Source organism: Vanellus vanellus (genome assembly GCF_965231255.1).
Source record: "Vanellus vanellus genome assembly, chromosome: 13".
NCBI lineage: Eukaryota > Metazoa > Chordata > Aves > Charadriiformes > Charadriidae > Vanellus > Vanellus vanellus.
The window spans coordinates 21,389,670-21,406,895 of NC_138918.1; the positions used below are offsets into that span (position 1 = coordinate 21,389,670).

The 17,226-nt window shown below is 54.3% G+C and overlaps 2 protein-coding genes across 2 annotated transcripts; both read right to left on the reverse strand.

The window, feature by feature from the left end:
- Positions 1–1,781: 1,781 nt before the first annotated feature.
- Positions 1,782–7,034, reverse strand: LOC309677450 (protocadherin alpha-2-like; the record flags this gene model as incomplete). The annotated part of the gene is made up of 2 exons (XM_082490247.1): positions 2,857–7,034; positions 1,782–1,786 (listed from the first exon to the last, which is right to left on the reverse strand). The coding sequence occupies exons 1-2, from the start codon at positions 5,393–5,395 to the stop codon at positions 1,782–1,784; spliced, it is 2,544 nt and encodes an 847-aa protein (XP_082346373.1). The 5' UTR covers positions 5,396–7,034.
- Positions 7,035–7,518: 484 nt separating this feature from the next.
- Positions 7,519–16,825, reverse strand: LOC309677451 (protocadherin alpha-2-like; the record flags this gene model as incomplete). The annotated part of the gene is made up of 3 exons (XM_082490248.1): positions 7,519–7,563; positions 13,996–14,067; positions 14,282–16,825. 3 exons carry the CDS (start codon positions 16,823–16,825, stop codon positions 7,519–7,521), a joined length of 2,661 nt encoding a protein of 886 aa, XP_082346374.1.
- Positions 16,826–17,226: the final 401 nt, after the last annotated feature.

The window sequence follows — 17,226 nt, forward strand, 5'->3', positions numbered from 1 at the left end:
ACACATCATTGCTACCACAGTCAATTGTGGGCAGTCTTCATGAAAGCAGAGAAGAAAACCAAAGGATCCCATTCTACAGTATGGAAGCATCAAGTTTGCCAACATCCTGAGCATGGAGACCGCTTCTTCCCCTCCCTAGTGAGACTAAGACCTGAGAGGTAACCAAGGAAGCTTCAGAGAAGAATGGCAGCATGATCCACATTTCACAAACCTTCTGTTTAACCAACAACATTCCACATCGAAGATAAGTGATTAAAAATACGTATGGCAATTACCTTCACAGGCTGTAATACCATCGACAACAGCAGGGCACAAAGATATATAGAACGTCTTGAGGTCCCGAGAGGATCCCAGGAGAGCAGCCCTCTGCTCCAAGCATCTTCTCAAGATTTTCTAATGGCATCCTCCACCCCAAGCACTCAGAAATGGCATCTCCACAGCTAAACATACATTCTGCAGGTTTTCCCCAAGGACAAACAACCTGTTCTACCCAACATCTCCATTTCCCTCTGGCAAGACTCTTCTTCGCTCAAAGTCACCTTCCCAATGACACATACCCAGGCCCTACTCAGTACCACTTGCAGAATCACTGTCAACATACTCAGACATTGCTCAACCCTAACAACGTGCCCAGCTCTAAGTCACACTCTAAGCATGATGCAGGCCTTTAGACATCCTCACCTTCCCTGACGATTGGAACAAAGAACATATGGAGGGCTGCAAAGCCACACTGTGTCTGCCAGGCTCTTCCCAGCTGCATGAACTTCACTCTGAATCCTTTTTACCTTTTCAACAATCACAGATTGGAACACCACTGATCTGCATGTGAAGAACTCTTAAGAATACTGTGATTAGAGCTGTAACAGCTCAGATCTTACTCTGCACAGGTTTCTTCCTTTGAGAGAACCACAACAAAGGCTGAAGTGTAAGTGTCCTTACAATATGAACTGGGTGGGAGACTTCATACCATAGAAAAGAAGTAGGCTGCTCTGGAGGGTTTGGTGTATACGTGCACATAACCAAATGAATAATGCATGACAAAGAGACACAGCATCTGTACAGAGCCTGACTGTGCAAGTGCACAAGCAGGGGAAGTCGACTGCACAAAGATTATACCCATCTCATCACATCGCCTTAAAATCTTGCCTGCGGATGAGCAACAAACTGCCATGTCAACAACAATGGCTGTGGAAGCTACTATAGATGCCCACCAAAACACAAGAACAGTACATTGAAGCACTATCCACCCACATCTTTCCCAAAACAGCAGTGAAAAGGTTCATCAGAAAATATTCAGCACTCTGCATGTCACCCCCTCTTACCAACACAACGCCTACATCAGGCACGCAGCAGCAGAAGGGATGGACTCTGGTGTAAGATACTCATAACCTCAAAGCACATTGTGGGCGTTGCAATACCATCTAACTATCTCAAGATCCATAAGGCCTCCAATTCCAAACACCTTGGAGCCTGGAAAAGAATCCTGGCAAAGAACACTCCGTGCCCATCCTGCCTTATGCTTTCCTCTACACATCCTCCATTCCCCACTCTACAACATGCATTCTCAAGACAAGCACATCATCTCCCATCCTTCACTTATTATGACATGGACCATTGTCTTCCCAAGGGTATCCAGTTCCCACAGACAAGTCTTCCCACGGCTCACAGTCTCCCGTCATATCAGGACATGGCTAGGCCCTACTCAGTCCCAATGCTAGATTCACCTCTGTGACATGCCACAGTTGCCTTTCCCACCTCAACGCTCAATCCCACTTCTCTGCTTACCCTTCAAGGAGAGCGCCATAAAAAACATGGTGATAGCAGAGTCTCTGCTGCTGACCATTTATGTCTAGCAGTGCTTCAGCAATGTGAGAGGGAAATGGTACAGACCTGAGGACAATACTCTTTGCAGAGGTCATGTTGGGACAACTCTAATAGCAACGGGCATTGATTTCATGCTCTGACAGAGACCAACCCACATGTTGACAACACCAACATACCAGATGATATCTACTGTGTAGCACAATTTCTTTGAGAGGATTTTTTTGTTGTTGTTGATAAGAGAGTTTCCAGGGAATTCGTAAGGGTGTTGCTACTAAAACAAATATTAAAAGAATATGAAAAAAGGTCAGCGTACATCAAGCCACCAGTCCGGCCAGCAATGCAGGTTCAAAGCACAGGTAGGGGAGTGGGAGAAGAAAAAGAACGTGCCTGTTTCTAATATCTTGCGTCATACTTCTCTGACTAAACACTTTATACTAATAAATATGGTTACAACATACTGGGGAACAACAACAACAACAAAAAACCCAAAGCAGAAGAAAAGGCCACAACGCCTTCCCAACATTCACAATGACTCCAGTGAGGCAAACAAATTGGAGAAATTACACCATAAGAAGAGATAAATCCCTGAAAATTGTCCAAAAGTCTCATACAGAGGAGGACAGAGATTAAACTATGTCTAATACCAGCACGGTCTGCTCTCATGAACGGTAAAAAGGCAATAAATAGTGCCAGCGGGACTGTTACCACCATACACTGCATGTCTTGCACACCTTCAGAAAGCTCGGCTAGAGAAGCTACACACCAGCAAAGACAGAGCGTCGGCAAAGCTGATACCGTGGCACCTCTCACCGCGATTGGCAGTGATTTTATTCTACGGGAGAAAAACTCACACCCACCACAGCAAACATCACCTGCGGACAGCAACTACAGATGCTGAGTGCAGCAAGACCGTTACTTTGTCCCCACAAAAAGAGCCGACGGGATCCAACAAGGACCCGAAGGAAGATGGTTCCATTCACGTCCTTAAGCACCCGACAAGCACCCACCGCCCTCGGGCTAAGCACGGCTCACACCAGCGCCTGACCAGGGCACGGGACGGAAGGACAGAAAGGGGGAAGGGGCGGCGGGGGATGGGGCGAGAGGCGAGAAAGGGAGGGCCACTCACCGTGTCCAGGACGGCGGGCGGCTCCGGCTGCGTCTCCTTCGCCGCGGGGCCGGCCGGCGGCGGCAAGTTGGGGCTGAAAACCATCAGGTCGCTCTTGCCCGCGCCCTCCGCCACGCACAGGCTCCGGCTCTGCCGCTGCGAGTACGACCAGCTCCCCACTTCGCTGGCGCACACCAGCGTCGCCGGCCCGGGCCCCGACAGCACGGCCGCCCGCGGCGACCACCGCGACGCCACGTACAGCACCACCGCCAGCACCAACACGCTCGACACCGCGCAGATGCCCACCACCAGCCACACGTTCGTCGACGACGACGACGACACCGACGCCGGCCCGACGCCCTCCGCGCCCGACGCCGGACGCAGCCCCGGCCCCGACGAGCCCGCCGCCGCCAGCGCCGCCTCGCCGCCCTCCACCAGCGACACGCTCAGCGTGGCCGTGGCCGAGCGCGACGGCTCCCCGTGGTCCCGCACCACGATCACCAGCCTCTGCCGCGGGCCGTCCGCCTCCTCCAGCGCCCGCGCCGTGCTCACCTCGCCGCTGTACAGCCCCACGCGGAACGCGCCCTTCCCCCGCGGCTCCCACAGCTCGTACCGCAGCCACGCGTTGTAGCCCGAGTCCGCGTCCACCGCACGGATCTTCGCCACCACCTGCCCCGCCGGCGCCCCCCACGACGCCCACGCCCACAGCGACCCCGAGCCCGGACCCGGCGACGCCTCCGGCGACGCACCGACGCCCGCCGACGGCAGCAGCGACGGCGCGTTGTCGTTCTCGTCCACCACGAACACCTGCACCGTCGCGTTGCCGCACAGCGCCGGCTCCCCCGCGTCCACCGCCCGCACCTCCAGCTCCAGCACCTGCACCTCCTCGTAGTCCAGCGGCTGCAGCGCCCACAGGCGACCGCTCTCCGCGTCCACCGACACGTACCTCGACCACGACCGCCACCCCACGACCGACGCCGCCCCGCCCGCCCCGCCCTCCCACAGCGAGTAGCTCACGCGACCGTTGCCCGCCTCGTCCGCGTCCCGCGCACGCAGCACCGCCAGCTCCGCGCCCGCCGCGTTGTTCTCCCGCACCAGCACCGTGTACACGGCCTGCGCGAACGACGGCGCGTTGTCGTTCACGTCCGACACCGGCACGCGCACCCCGCGGCTGGCGCGCAGCGGCGGCGACCCGCCGTCCTCCGCCCGCACCTCCACCTCGTACTCCGACACACGCTCCCGGTCCAGCGCCTCACGCAGCACCAGCGAGTACGACCCCGCGAACGTCGACACCAGCCCGAACGGCACCGGCGGCCACACCGCGACCCGCACGCGGCCGTTCGACCCCGAGTCCCGGTCCGACACGCTCAGCAGCGCCACCACCGTCCCCAACGACGCGTCCTCCGGCACCGGCACCGACAGCGACGTCACCCGCACCTCCGGCGCGTTGTCGTTCACGTCCAACACCTCCAACACCACCTTGCAGTGACCCGATAGCGGGGGTGTCCCCTCATCTGTCGCTTCGATTTGAATCTCGTATGAACGGACGTCCTCAAAGTCTAGAGCGCCCGTCAGATGAATTTCACCCGTCGTCGGATTTAAATGGAAAAGGTTTAATCCCTTCTCGGGGAAAGTATTGATCGCAGTGAACTTCATTTCGGCATTGTTTCCCACGTCCGGATCCGTGGCGTTAACCCGCAACACCAGTGTCCCCTCTGCAGCGCTCTCCGGCAGCTGCACTTTATACACCGACTGGTTGAACTGGGGCGCGTTGTCATTCGCGTCCAGCACCGAGACCAACACCTCCATCGTCCCCGACAGCGACGGCCGGCCACCGTCACTCGCCGTCAACACCAACCGGTGCACAGGCATCGTCTCACGGTCCAGAGGTTTCGTCAGCACCAGAAATAGGGATTCTCGATATTCTTCACTCCGCTGTAAATCTAAACCGAAATACTCGCCGGGGCTCAGTGTGTAGGAGACCTGTGCGTTCGCTCCGATATCGGCATCCGACGCGCCCTCCAGCGGGAAACGGGACCCCGGCAGCGACGATTCCGCGATGCTGAGGTTTTTCCGGGCGGCGGGGAAGAGCGGAGCGTTGTCGTTGATGTCGGTCACCTCCAGCTCCACGTGGAAGACGCGCAGCGGCCGCTCCACCAGCACCTCCAGCCGCAGCGCGCACGGCGCGCTCTTCCCGCACAGCTCCTCCCGGTCCAGCCGCGAGCTCACCACCAGCGCCCCGCTCGCCCCGCTCACCTCCACGCTCGCCCGCCGGCCCGCCGACACCAGCCGCAGCCGACGCCACTCCGCCTCGCCCGCCTCCAGGCCCAGGTCCTGCGCCAGGCGACCCACCACCGTCCCGGCCTTGCCTTCCTCCGCCACCGAGTACCGCACCTGACCGACCGCCAACGCCCACGCCGCCTGCACCAACAGCACACGCAACACCGCACCCCAACACACGCCCATCGCCGCCGCCGCTGCCGGCACCCGCCCGGGCCCCGCACGGCTCCCCGCCGCCGACCGAACGCACCGCCTCTCCTGCCCGCCCCGCGCCGCCCCCCCGCGCTCACAGCCGGGCTCTCCGCCGCACCGGGGCGGAGCCGCCTCGCCGCTCCGCCGCCGTTTCTGAGCCTGCAGCGACACCGTGTGCTGCTCCGCCGCCGCTGCACACGCTCCCCAAGACCGACTGGGACTCCGGAACCGGGCTGGACATCTCCTCTTTCCTCTCTCCCTTCCGTTCTCCTCTTCATTTTCCTTCGTCCTTTTTTTTTTTTTTTTTCTTCTTTGTTCTTCCCTTCTTCGTCTTACTTTCTTACTTTGCCTTCCGTTTTTACTTGTCCTTGCTTCTGTCCATTCTTTTTATTCGTTTGTCTCGTGCTTCCTTTCTTTCCTATTTTTTCCCTTCTCTTTGTTACTTTTTCTCTTCCTTTTCTTTCATCTCCTCCTTCTGCTTTCCGTTTTTGCCTAGCCCTGCCCTAATTTTTACTCTCCTTTCCTTACCCTTTCCATCCTCGCCTCCTCTTTACACCCGCTGGCACATCCCCAGTCGCCTTCGGCGCTGCGGCGGATACCATCAAAGTCGGAGCCTTTAGCGCTAATTACGGGGCATCAGCGCCCCAGCGCGGGACACTAACCAAGGTGGGCCTGTTAGCGACCAGCTCCGTTCAGCGTCTAGAGATGATGTCGGTGCACCCTGGTCATCTCCTCTATTGTCTCTTGCTTTCTCTTCTTTCTCAGCTTCCTTCCTTTATTGCTTGCTTCTTTCTCTTTTTCCTTTTCTTGTCTCTGCACATCCCCCCGCCACCCCCGTTTCTGTGTACGTTGGCTCATGCTCGTTAATCCGTTTAACGTTTTGTCCTTTCTTTACCTTCTTTCTATCCATTCTTCTTTCTCTTTAACCTCCCCTTTCTCCTTCTCGTTTTTTCCCTGTCTGTCCCTCACCAACTCTTCTTCTTCCCTCTTTGCTTCCCCTTGTCTCTTCTCACATAACGGTTTTGATATGGTTACATCATTCTCGCCATGGAGCATGGACGCGGCTGTACGTGAACACTCTCATCCCTCTTCCTTGCAGAGGGTCCCCGAGTACTGTACCGAGCATATTGAGGTCCTCTACTCCAGTCAGCGTGTAGAAATAACGTCGGTGCATGCTGGTCATCTGCTCTATCATCTCTTCCTTCATCGTCTTTCTCTCTTTTTTTTCCTTCCTTGATTGCTTTTTACTTGCATAGAGTGCCCCCTCCTTCTTTCTCTTCCCTTCATCTTCCGTTCTTCTCTCTTTTCCTTCTCTTCCTGCACTTCCTTTTTCTTTCACACCTCGCACTACCTTTCTTCCCCTCCCCATCTTCTGCTTCCATATTTCTACTTTTCCTTTCCCCTTTACCAAAAAGTTTTCTAAATGTCTACACCACAACCCTCCATGAAGGCTTAAAAAGCACAGAGCAACCACAGCTCCCAAGCACTCTTCACACACCTCGATGAAGAGCTGTTCTTCCTGGCTGGTGTGGTTTGGCCTTAACCAGAAGCAAAGAACCACAGAGCTGCTCAATCGACTCCCCCAGCTGTGGGAGAAATCGGCAGAAAAAGGCAAAACTCCTGGGTCGAGATGGTGCAGTTTCAACAGAACAGCAAAAGGGAAGAGAAAAAACAGTAACACTGATAAAGAGACGTAAAGACGCAGTTAGAGTACCGCCACACACCGACCAGACCCATACCACCGCATCCACGCACAAGTACCGACTGCCCCCCCCCCCGGCAAGCTCCTCTTATATCCCCGGCATGGGTCACGTGGTATGGAATACCTGCCTCACCTGCCGGCTCCTTGGGGAAATTAACCCCATCCCTGCCGGAACCAGGACACTGACTCATTTTCCACCTGCATAATGAATTGCGGGCTCTCCCTTCCCCTCTCAGGCAGGCCTGCACTGCCACAGCAACACAGCAAGAACCTCCTCACCCAGGGGCATCAGTCTCCATCGACTACCTTTCACTCAGCAGCATGAGCCACATGTCAAAAGCCATGAAGGAAACACCATGGCATTTTCACTGAGAACAGCCCCTCAATGCCCAGCACATCCACTCAGAGAAATGCATTACCGTCCCTCCTCCATGCCTGCCGCCAACTGCTCATGCTGTGCCTGCAAGTACCAAGAAAGGAATGTGAGCAGTCAGCGAGGATTTGCTGGTCCAGTCATAGAATATCTCAAGCTGCAAGGGACCCATAAAGATCATAGAGTCCAACTTGCAATCCAGGCTACATTCCATCGACCCAACATGAAGACAGCATGACTAAACAGGAACAAAAGTGCATCCGTCTCTCAAACACATCTTCTTTAGGTAGGAGCCACTTACCTGTAGCATCACCGGTTGCTTCTTCAGAAAAGAAATGTTTTCAGGGGAGGGGAATTGGTTCTAAGGGACATTTTCTTTTAATGTTATCAGAGATTTCTGGGGAAGATGGATAGAAAAAAAATGACGCACATTCTGCAAAAGCCTTGAAGTCACTGGACAATGTGCTGTGCTCCCTTATGCTGTTCTGTCACAGGGCTTTCAGAAGGGACACCTGAATACTAAGAACATTCTCTCAACATCAACCTCAGGAGAGTGGAAAAGCCATCTTCACAACTGACAGAAAATTACCTGGACGTCTGAAACCTGACAGCTGCCCAAATTCACCATCTCCTCATCTCATCTCATCTCATCTCATCTCATCTCATCTCATCTCATCTCATCTCATCTCATCTCATCCGCTGTTACCAACACATTGCCAATGCGAGAGATGGAAAAACAAAAGGGTGGGAGGTTTTGGTAAAAGGAGAGAACAAAACCAAAGAATCCCATTCCACTGTACTGAAACACAAGAAGAGAACAGGGCACAAGGATGTGCAGAACTTCCAAAGGTCCTGAGAAGATCCTGGGCAAGTAGCACTGTGTGCAGAGCCCCTTCTTGAGGTTTTCTACTACCATCCTCTGTCTCCTGTCCTGGGAAATGGGATCTCCACCTAAGCAGACATTCTCCAGTCCCTCCCCAAAGGCTCTGAGTGTGTTCTACCCAGCATTTCCATTTCCCTCAGGCAACATTCTTCCCCACTCAAGGTCACCCTCCCAGTTCCACATGCCCAGGCCCTACCTGGTGCCACTCACAGGATCACCGCCACAAGATCACAAATCCCACCCTAAGCATGACCGAGGCCCTTCCACATCCTCACCTTCCCTCGTGATTGGAACAAAGAACATGTGGAAGTCTGCAAAGCCACACCGTGTCTGGCAGACTCTTCCCAGCCGCATAAACTGCACCCTGAATCCTTTGTGCCTTTTCAGCAATCTCAAGTTCAAACACCACAGAGCAGCACATAAAAAATGAGTTCTTAAGGGTTCTGTGATTAGAGTTCTGACAGCTCTGACCCCAGTACACAGAGATTTTATTCTTTGAGAGAACCACAACAAATGCTGAAGCACAAGCGCACTCACGACATCAATTGGGTGGGAGAATTTGTACCAGAGAAAACCAGAGCTGGGCACCTGCACAGAGGTTGGTGTGTACGTCCCAGACATCAGAATGAGCCATGTGTGACAACAGGCAGACCACCTCTAAGAGGCTAAATTTGCAACTGCACAAGTAGGGGAAGTCAAGTACACAAAAATTACACCCACCTCCTCACGTGCCCTTAAAAATCCTGCCTGAGGAGGACAAATGGACTACCAACACCAATGGCTATGGAAGCTACTACAGACACCCACCACAACACAAGGACAGCAGATCGAAATGCTGCACTCCCACAACACATTTCCCGAAAGAGGACCAAAAAGCTTCATCAGAAAACATTCAGCAGTTTGCATGTCATCCCCTCTATACCGATGCACTGCCTACATCAGGCAGGCAGCAGCGCAAGGGACTGTCTATGCTGGGAGATCTTCATAAACTCAAATGAAATTGTGGGCATTTCAATACCACACACTATCTCAAGACACAGACGGGCTCTAACGTCAGACACCTTGGGAGCTGGGGAAAGCATCCTGGGCAGGAACACTCCGTGCCCTTCCTGCATCATGCTTCCTTAATTCCCCACTCTGGGACATGTCTTCTCAAGACAAAGAGATCATCTCCCACTATTGCCTTATAACATGGCCCATTATCTTCCCTATGATTTCCAATTCAGACAAGTCTTCCCACTGTTCAAGGTCACCCTTCACACCAAGAGATGGCCAGACCTCACTGACACATTTACCTCTGCAACACGCCACATGTTGTGGAAAGTTTCCTTTTCCACGCCAGGACTCACTCCAGCTTTTGTAGACCACTCCCAGAAATGACAGCACCATAAAATAAACATACAGATGTTTTCATATAGACCATGTCCAGCAGAATACTCTTTCTAAAGGTGATGTTGGTACAGCTCTAAATGACAATGGCATTCATTTCATGCTGGGAGAGAACAAACCAAACACTGACAAGCACCCCAATGCAATGGATGATATTGATTCTGCAGGAGAATTTGGGGTTGGGGTTTTGTTATCAGGGGAGTGGTTTCTTGGTTGGTCGAGGTTTTTGTGTTAAAAAGAAGATTTCTGGGTCTTCCATAATGGTGTGGCTGCTGATACAAATTTTGAAACCACATCACGCCACTTCTCTGGCCAGGAACACAAGTCCACAACCGTTCCCCGTCAATAAGACCACCACAAAAAAACCCATACAGATGGTATCATATACAGTGTGTTCAACAAACTCTCTGTAGTTGACCCTTCATGTTTTGCAACGCTTCAGCTATCTCAAATAAAAAAGTTACACACCTGGGAGCTCTGTAACACATCTGAAATGTTACACATCTATTTGCAAAGATGGTGTTAGGATAGCTCTTACGGCAATGCGCACAGATTTCCTTCTGTGAGAGAACAGCCTGAATGTTAATGAGCCCAGCACTGCACTGGATGGTAGCTAGTGTGGACTGTGATAGCTGTGGGGTGCAGCAATACCTTTATTTATTTTTCCTCCAAAGCAAGAGGTGGTGGCCTGCTCCAGCAATGACTGCTTTTCAGCAATTTCAGGTGGAAACACCACCGACCTGCACAAAAAGGTTCTTAGATTCCATGATTAAAGCTCTGACAGCACTGATCCCACTCCACATGGATTTTATTCTTCAATAGAACCACACCAAATGCCAAAGTGAAAGCAGGCTTATGATATCAACTGGGTGGGAAAATCTGTGCCGTAGAAAACCAGAGCTGGGCTGCTCTGAATGGGTTTGGCGTGCAAGTGCACGTATCAGAGCGAGCCACATGTAATAGGACACAGCATCTCTACAGGTGCAAACTGCACAAGCACAAAAGCATGGGAATTCAGGAGCAAAAGATTATACCCACCTTCTCTTGTGCCGTCTAAAAATCCTGCCTGAGCAGGAGCAAGGAATCTTCATGGCAATACCAACGACTGTGGAAAGCGATATAGATGCCCACCACTACACAAGGACAGCAGATTGAAGTGCTGCCCTCCCACAACACCTTTCCCAAAACAAGAAGCAAAAATTCCATCAGAGAGTATACAGCAGTCTGCCTGTCACCCCCCCTTACCAACACATTGCCTACGTCAGGCAGGCAGCAGCACAAGGGGCTGTCTCTGCTGGCAGATACTCATACTCTCAAAACACATTGTGAGCATTTCAGTACCATGTACAACATCAAGACCCAGAAGGCCTCCAACTCCAGACACCTTGGAGCCTGGGAACAGAATCCTGGGCAGGAACGCGCTGTCACCATTCTGCCTCATGCTTTCCTCTAGGCATCCTCCATTCCCCATTCTGGGACATGCCTTCTCAAGACAAGCACATCATCTCCCATTCTTGTCTTCTTAGGACATGGCCCATGATCTTCCTAAGGATTTCCACTCCCCTCACACACGTCTTCCCACTGCTCACGGTCACCAGTCACATCAGCAAACGCCCAGGCCCTACTCAGTCCCATTGCCATATTCACCTCCGTGACATGCCACTTTCCCACCTCAATGCTCAACCCAACTTCGGACACCCTTCCCATCAATAACACCACCTTAAAAAATAGACAGGTGATATCATATACATGCTGTCCAGCAGACTCTTTGCTGCTGACCCTTCACATTTGACAGTGATTCAGCTGCCTCACATGAAAATGGGGCAGACCTGGGAGCAATAGTCTTTCTAAAGGTGCTGTCAGGTGAGCTCTAAATGGCATTGGCATTGATCTCATGCTCTGAGAGAACAACCCAACCATTCATGAGCACCTCATTGAAACAGATGGTAGCGAGTGTGCAAAAGAATTTTCTCTGTGTTGGGTTGGGAGGTTTTATTTTATTCAGCTTATTTGCATTTCAGGTTCTTTTTGTTGTCTTTTATTCTTTGTTTGTTTGTTTCTGCAACGAAGATTTCCATGGCTTCTCTAAGTGTGTAGCTGCTGAGTCAAATAGTAGAAAAACATCACAACAGGCCAGCATATGTCAAATCACTCTCTGGCCAGAAACGAGAGATCAACAAATCTAGAGGAAGGAGGAAAGAGGAAGAAAAGAAAAAAAAAAAAAAGGACAATTCATGTTCCTGACACCTACTTCGTTGGCTGACACTCCTCTCCCTCAACACTTTCTACTACCAACTATGGTTAAAACACACTTGGTAAGAGCATAGGACAAGTCGGCATCACCTTCCCTACTTTCACAATGACGCTGGTAGGTCGAACAAAATGCCGCCGCGTCTCTTGCAGAACACAATCAAAGAGGAGTAGGACAGAGTATTCGACAAGAAACCACAGCCACCACCAGTACGCTCAGCACTCAGCAAAGGTAAGGCACTAAATAATGGCTGGGGAACTGTCACCACCACACATTTCATGTCTTGTCGTCCTCCAGCAAGCTCGGGTGGAAACTCTACACACCAGTAAAGACAGAGCGTCTGCAAAGCTGACATCGTGGCACCTATCATCGCGATGGGCAATAACTACTGATGCGGGGTTCGGCAACACCGTCAATTTTCCCTCACAGCAAGAGGTGGGGGCTCCAACAAGGACGCGAAGGCAGATGGTCCCATTCATAGGTCCCATTCACGTCCTTAAGCACCCGACAAGCACCCACCACCCTCGGGCCCCGAGGGAGCACCACAGATCCCGCCGCAGCCTTGCCCAGGCGACGGGACACAAGCACCACAAGGGGGAAGGGAAATTTATTACTTTATTGCTTCATGGCAACATCAATGGCTGTGGAAACTGGTATAGATGTCCACCATAACACAAGAGTAGATTGCAGAACTATCCATCCACAACATCTTTCCCGAAACAGCAGTGAAAAGATTTTCAGTATTCAGCATTCCGCATTTCACCCCTCTTACCAATGCATTGCCTGCGTCAGGCAGGCAGGAGCACAAGGGACTGACTCTAGTGGGAGACATTCATAACCTCAAAGGACATCGTGAGCTTTGCAATACTATCTATCTATCTCAAGATCCATAAGGCTTCCAACTCCAGACACCTTGGACCCTGGAAAAGAATCCTCGGCAGCAACACTCCATGCCTATTCTGACTCAAGCATTCCTCTAGGCATCCTCCATTCCCCACTCTGCAACATATGCTCTCAAGGCAAGCACATCATCTCCCATCCTTGATTTATTATGACATGGAGTGTGGTCTTTCCAAAGGATATCCAATTCCCGCAGCAGAGAAGTTGTCCCGCTGCTCAAGGTCACCCTTCCCATCAGGACATGCCCAGGCCCTACTCAGTCTCACTGCCACATTCACCTCCGCAACATGCCACACTTCCCTTTGCCACCTCAACTCTCAGTCCCACTTTTGCACACCCTTCCCATCAATTACAGCACCATAAAAAACATACAGATGGTATCACATACACAGTGATAGGAGAGTCTCTGCTGCTGACCCATCACGTTTGGCAGAGCTTCACCAATTTCAGAGGGAAATGGTACAGTCCTGAGAACAATACTCTTTGCAGATGTCACGTCGAAACAACTCTAATGGCAACAGGCATTGATTTCATGCTCTGACAGAGAACAACCCACATGTTGACTAGAACACCAATCTAGCAGAAGATATCTACTGGGCATCACAATTTCCTTGAGAGGGTTTTTCTTTTTGTTCAGAACAGAATTTCCAGGGAACATGTGACGATATTGCTACTAACGCAACTATTAAAAGAATATGAAAACAGGTCAGTGTACATCAGCCACCAGCACAGCCAGGAACGCAGGTTCACAGCCCGGGTAGCAGAGTGGGAGAAGAAAAAGAAAGTTCCTGTTTCTAACACCTTGCATCATACTCCTCTGCCTAAATACTTGATACGACTAACCATGGTTACAAAAAGATCAGAGGAAAAGTCCACAACGCCCTCCCACCGTTCATACCGACTCCAATGAGCAAAACAAAATGGAGAAATTACGCCATAGGAAGAGAAAAACCATGAGAAATCCCCATTGTCCAAACTCTTATTACAGAGGAGAATGAAAGAGGACAGAAGAAACCACATCTAATACCAGCACGGTCAGCGCTCAGCAACCGTAAGAAGCCACTAAATAATGCCTGGGGGACAGTCACCACCTCACACTGCATGTCTTGCACTCCTCCAGCAAGATGATGTCGTGGCACCTCTCATCACAATCGGAAGAGATTTTACTCTACGGGAGAACAACTCACACTCACCACAGCAAACATCACCTGCGGACAGTAACTGCTGCGGGGCGGGGCACTACCTTTATTTTCCCCTACAGCAAGAGTCGGGAGAGCCGGAAAAGGACGCGAAAGCAAATGCAAAGGTCCCATTCACATCCTTAAGCACCCGACAAGCACCCACCGCCCTCGGGCTAAGCACGGCTCACACCAGCGCCTGACCAGGGCACGGGCCGGAAGGACAGAAAGGGGGAAGGGGCGGCGGGGGATGGGGCGAGAGGCGAGAAAGGGAGGGCCACTCACCGTGTCCAGGACGGCGGGCGGCTCCGGCTGCGTCTCCTTCGCCGCGGGGCCGGCCGGCGGCGGCAAGTTGGGGCTGAAAACCATCAGGTCGCTCTTGCCCGCGCCCTCCGCCACGCACAGGCTCCGGCTCTGCCGCTGCGAGTACGACCAGCTCCCCACTTCGCTGGCGCACACCAGCGTCGCCGGCCCGGGCCCCGACAGCACGGCCGCCCGCGGCGACCACCGCGACGCCACGTACAGCACCACCGCCAGCACCAACACGCTCGACACCGCGCAGATGCCCACCACCAGCCACACGTTCGTCGACGACGACGACGACACCGACGCCGGCCCGACGCCCTCCGCGCCCGACGCCGGACGCAGCCCCGGCCCCGACGAGCCCGCCGCCGCCAGCGCCGCCTCGCCGCCCTCCACCAGCGACACGCTCAGCGTGGCCGTGGCCGAGCGCGACGGCTCCCCGTGGTCCCGCACCACGATCACCAGCCTCTGCCGCGGGCCGTCCGCCTCCTCCAGCGCCCGCGCCGTGCTCACCTCGCCGCTGTACAGCCCCACGCGGAACGCGCCCTTCCCCCGCGGCTCCCACAGCTCGTACCGCAGCCACGCGTTGTAGCCCGAGTCCGCGTCCACCGCACGGATCTTCGCCACCACCTGCCCCGCCGGCGCCCCCCACGACGCCCACGCCCACAGCGACCCCGAGCCCGGACCCGGCGACGCCTCCGGCGACGCACCGACGCCCGCCGACGGCAGCAGCGACGGCGCGTTGTCGTTCTCGTCCACCACGAACACCTGCACCGTCGCGTTGCCGCACAGCGCCGGCTCCCCCGCGTCCACCGCCCGCACCTCCAGCTCCAGCACCTGCACCTCCTCGTAGTCCAGCGGCTGCAGCGCCCACAGGCGACCGCTCTCCGCGTCCACCGACACGTACCTCGACCACGACCGCCACCCCACGACCGACGCCGCCCCGCCCGCCCCGCCCTCCCACAGCGAGTAGCTCACGCGACCGTTGCCCGCCTCGTCCGCGTCCCGCGCACGCAGCACCGCCAGCTCCGCGCCCGCCGCGTTGTTCTCCCGCACCAGCACCGTGTACACGGCCTGCGCGAACGACGGCGCGTTGTCGTTCACGTCCGACACCGGCACGCGCACCCCGCGGCTGGCGCGCAGCGGCGGCGACCCGCCGTCCTCCGCCCGCACCTCCACCTCGTACTCCGACACACGCTCCCGGTCCAGCGCCTCACGCAGCACCAGCGAGTACGACCCCGCGAACGTCGACACCAGCCCGAACGGCACCGGCGGCCACACCGCGACCCGCACGCGGCCGTTCGACCCCGAGTCCCGGTCCGACACGCTCAGCAGCGCCACCACCGTCCCCAACGACGCGTCCTCCGGCACCGGCACCGACAGCGACGTCACCCGCACCTCCGGCGCGTTGTCGTTCACGTCCAACACTTCCAACACCACCTTGCAGTGGCCCGATAACGGAGGGGACCCTTTGTCTCTTGCTTCTACAGCGATCTCGTAACTATCCATTTCTTCGTAGTCTAATTTTCCTTGAAGTCTAATTTCTCCTTTTTTCTCGTCAATAGTGAACATTTCTTTAACTTCTTCAGTGACATGTCTACTAAATAAGTATATAATATCGCTATTGATCCCTTCGTCCAAATCGGTGGCATTAAGCGTGATTAAAAGAGTCCCGGGCTCTGAACCCTCTAAGATTTTCACATTGTAAATCGATTGGTTGAACTGGGGTGCATTGTCGTTCGCGTCCAGCACAGATATCAACACCTCCATTGCGCCCGAAAGCGACGGCCGGCCACCGTCACTCGCCGTCAACACCAGCCGATGCACAGGCATCGTCTCACGGTCTAGCAGTTTCGTCAGAACAAGAGCCAAAGACGCGGTCTGGTCGTTATTACTCTGATGATCAAGAGTGAAGTGCTCGCTGTGGCTGAGTGTATAGGAGAGCTGCGCGTTCGCTCCGATATCGGCATCCGACGCGCCCTCCAGCGGGAAACGGGACCCCGGCAGCGACAGTTCCGCGATGCTAAAGGCTTCTTCATTCACGCGGAATAGTGGGGCGTTGTCGTTGATGTCGGTCACCTCCAGCTCCACGTGGAAGACGCGCAGCGGCCGCTCCACCAGCACCTCCAGCCGCAGCGCGCACGGCGCGCTCTTCCCGCACAGCTCCTCCCGGTCCAGCCGCGAGCTCACCACCAGCGCCCCGCTCGCCCCGCTCACCTCCACGCTCGCCCGCCGGCCCGCCGACACCAGCCGCAGCCGACGCCACTCCGCCTCGCCCGCCTCCAGGCCCAGGTCCTGCGCCAGGCGACCCACCACCGTCCCGGCCTTGCCTTCCTCCGCCACCGAGTACCGCACCTGACCGACCACCAGCGCCCACGCCGCCTGCACCAACAGCACACGCAACACCGCACCCCAACGCTTCCGCGGTTGTCCACAAACGCCCATCGCAGTCAGCGATTTCTTCTTCTTCCCACTGTGACTTTACAGAGCTTTTTATAGAGAAGGTTTCTGCTGTGCGCCGTACAGTAACCCTTTCTCAGGGGCTGCACATCCTCCTCTCTGCTGCTCTTTTTCTCCTCTGCGTTCTTTTTTGATATGCACCGGAAGGTCTTTCCCCGCCCTTCCCCCGCTTTTATCATACGTTTATTAGGTCAGAGCGGCATCATGTGGCCCTCTGCACGAATTGCCTCTTACGGTTCTCTGGAAATCACTCTGGTTTGCTTCATCTCTACCATTTTCCATTCCGTGCAATTCAGTTCTCTCTCTTACTTTGTTGCCGAAACAAAGCTTATCCCCAGCATTTTCAGGTCACTGGTTCAGGAGATGTTAATATGATTCTCCCCACC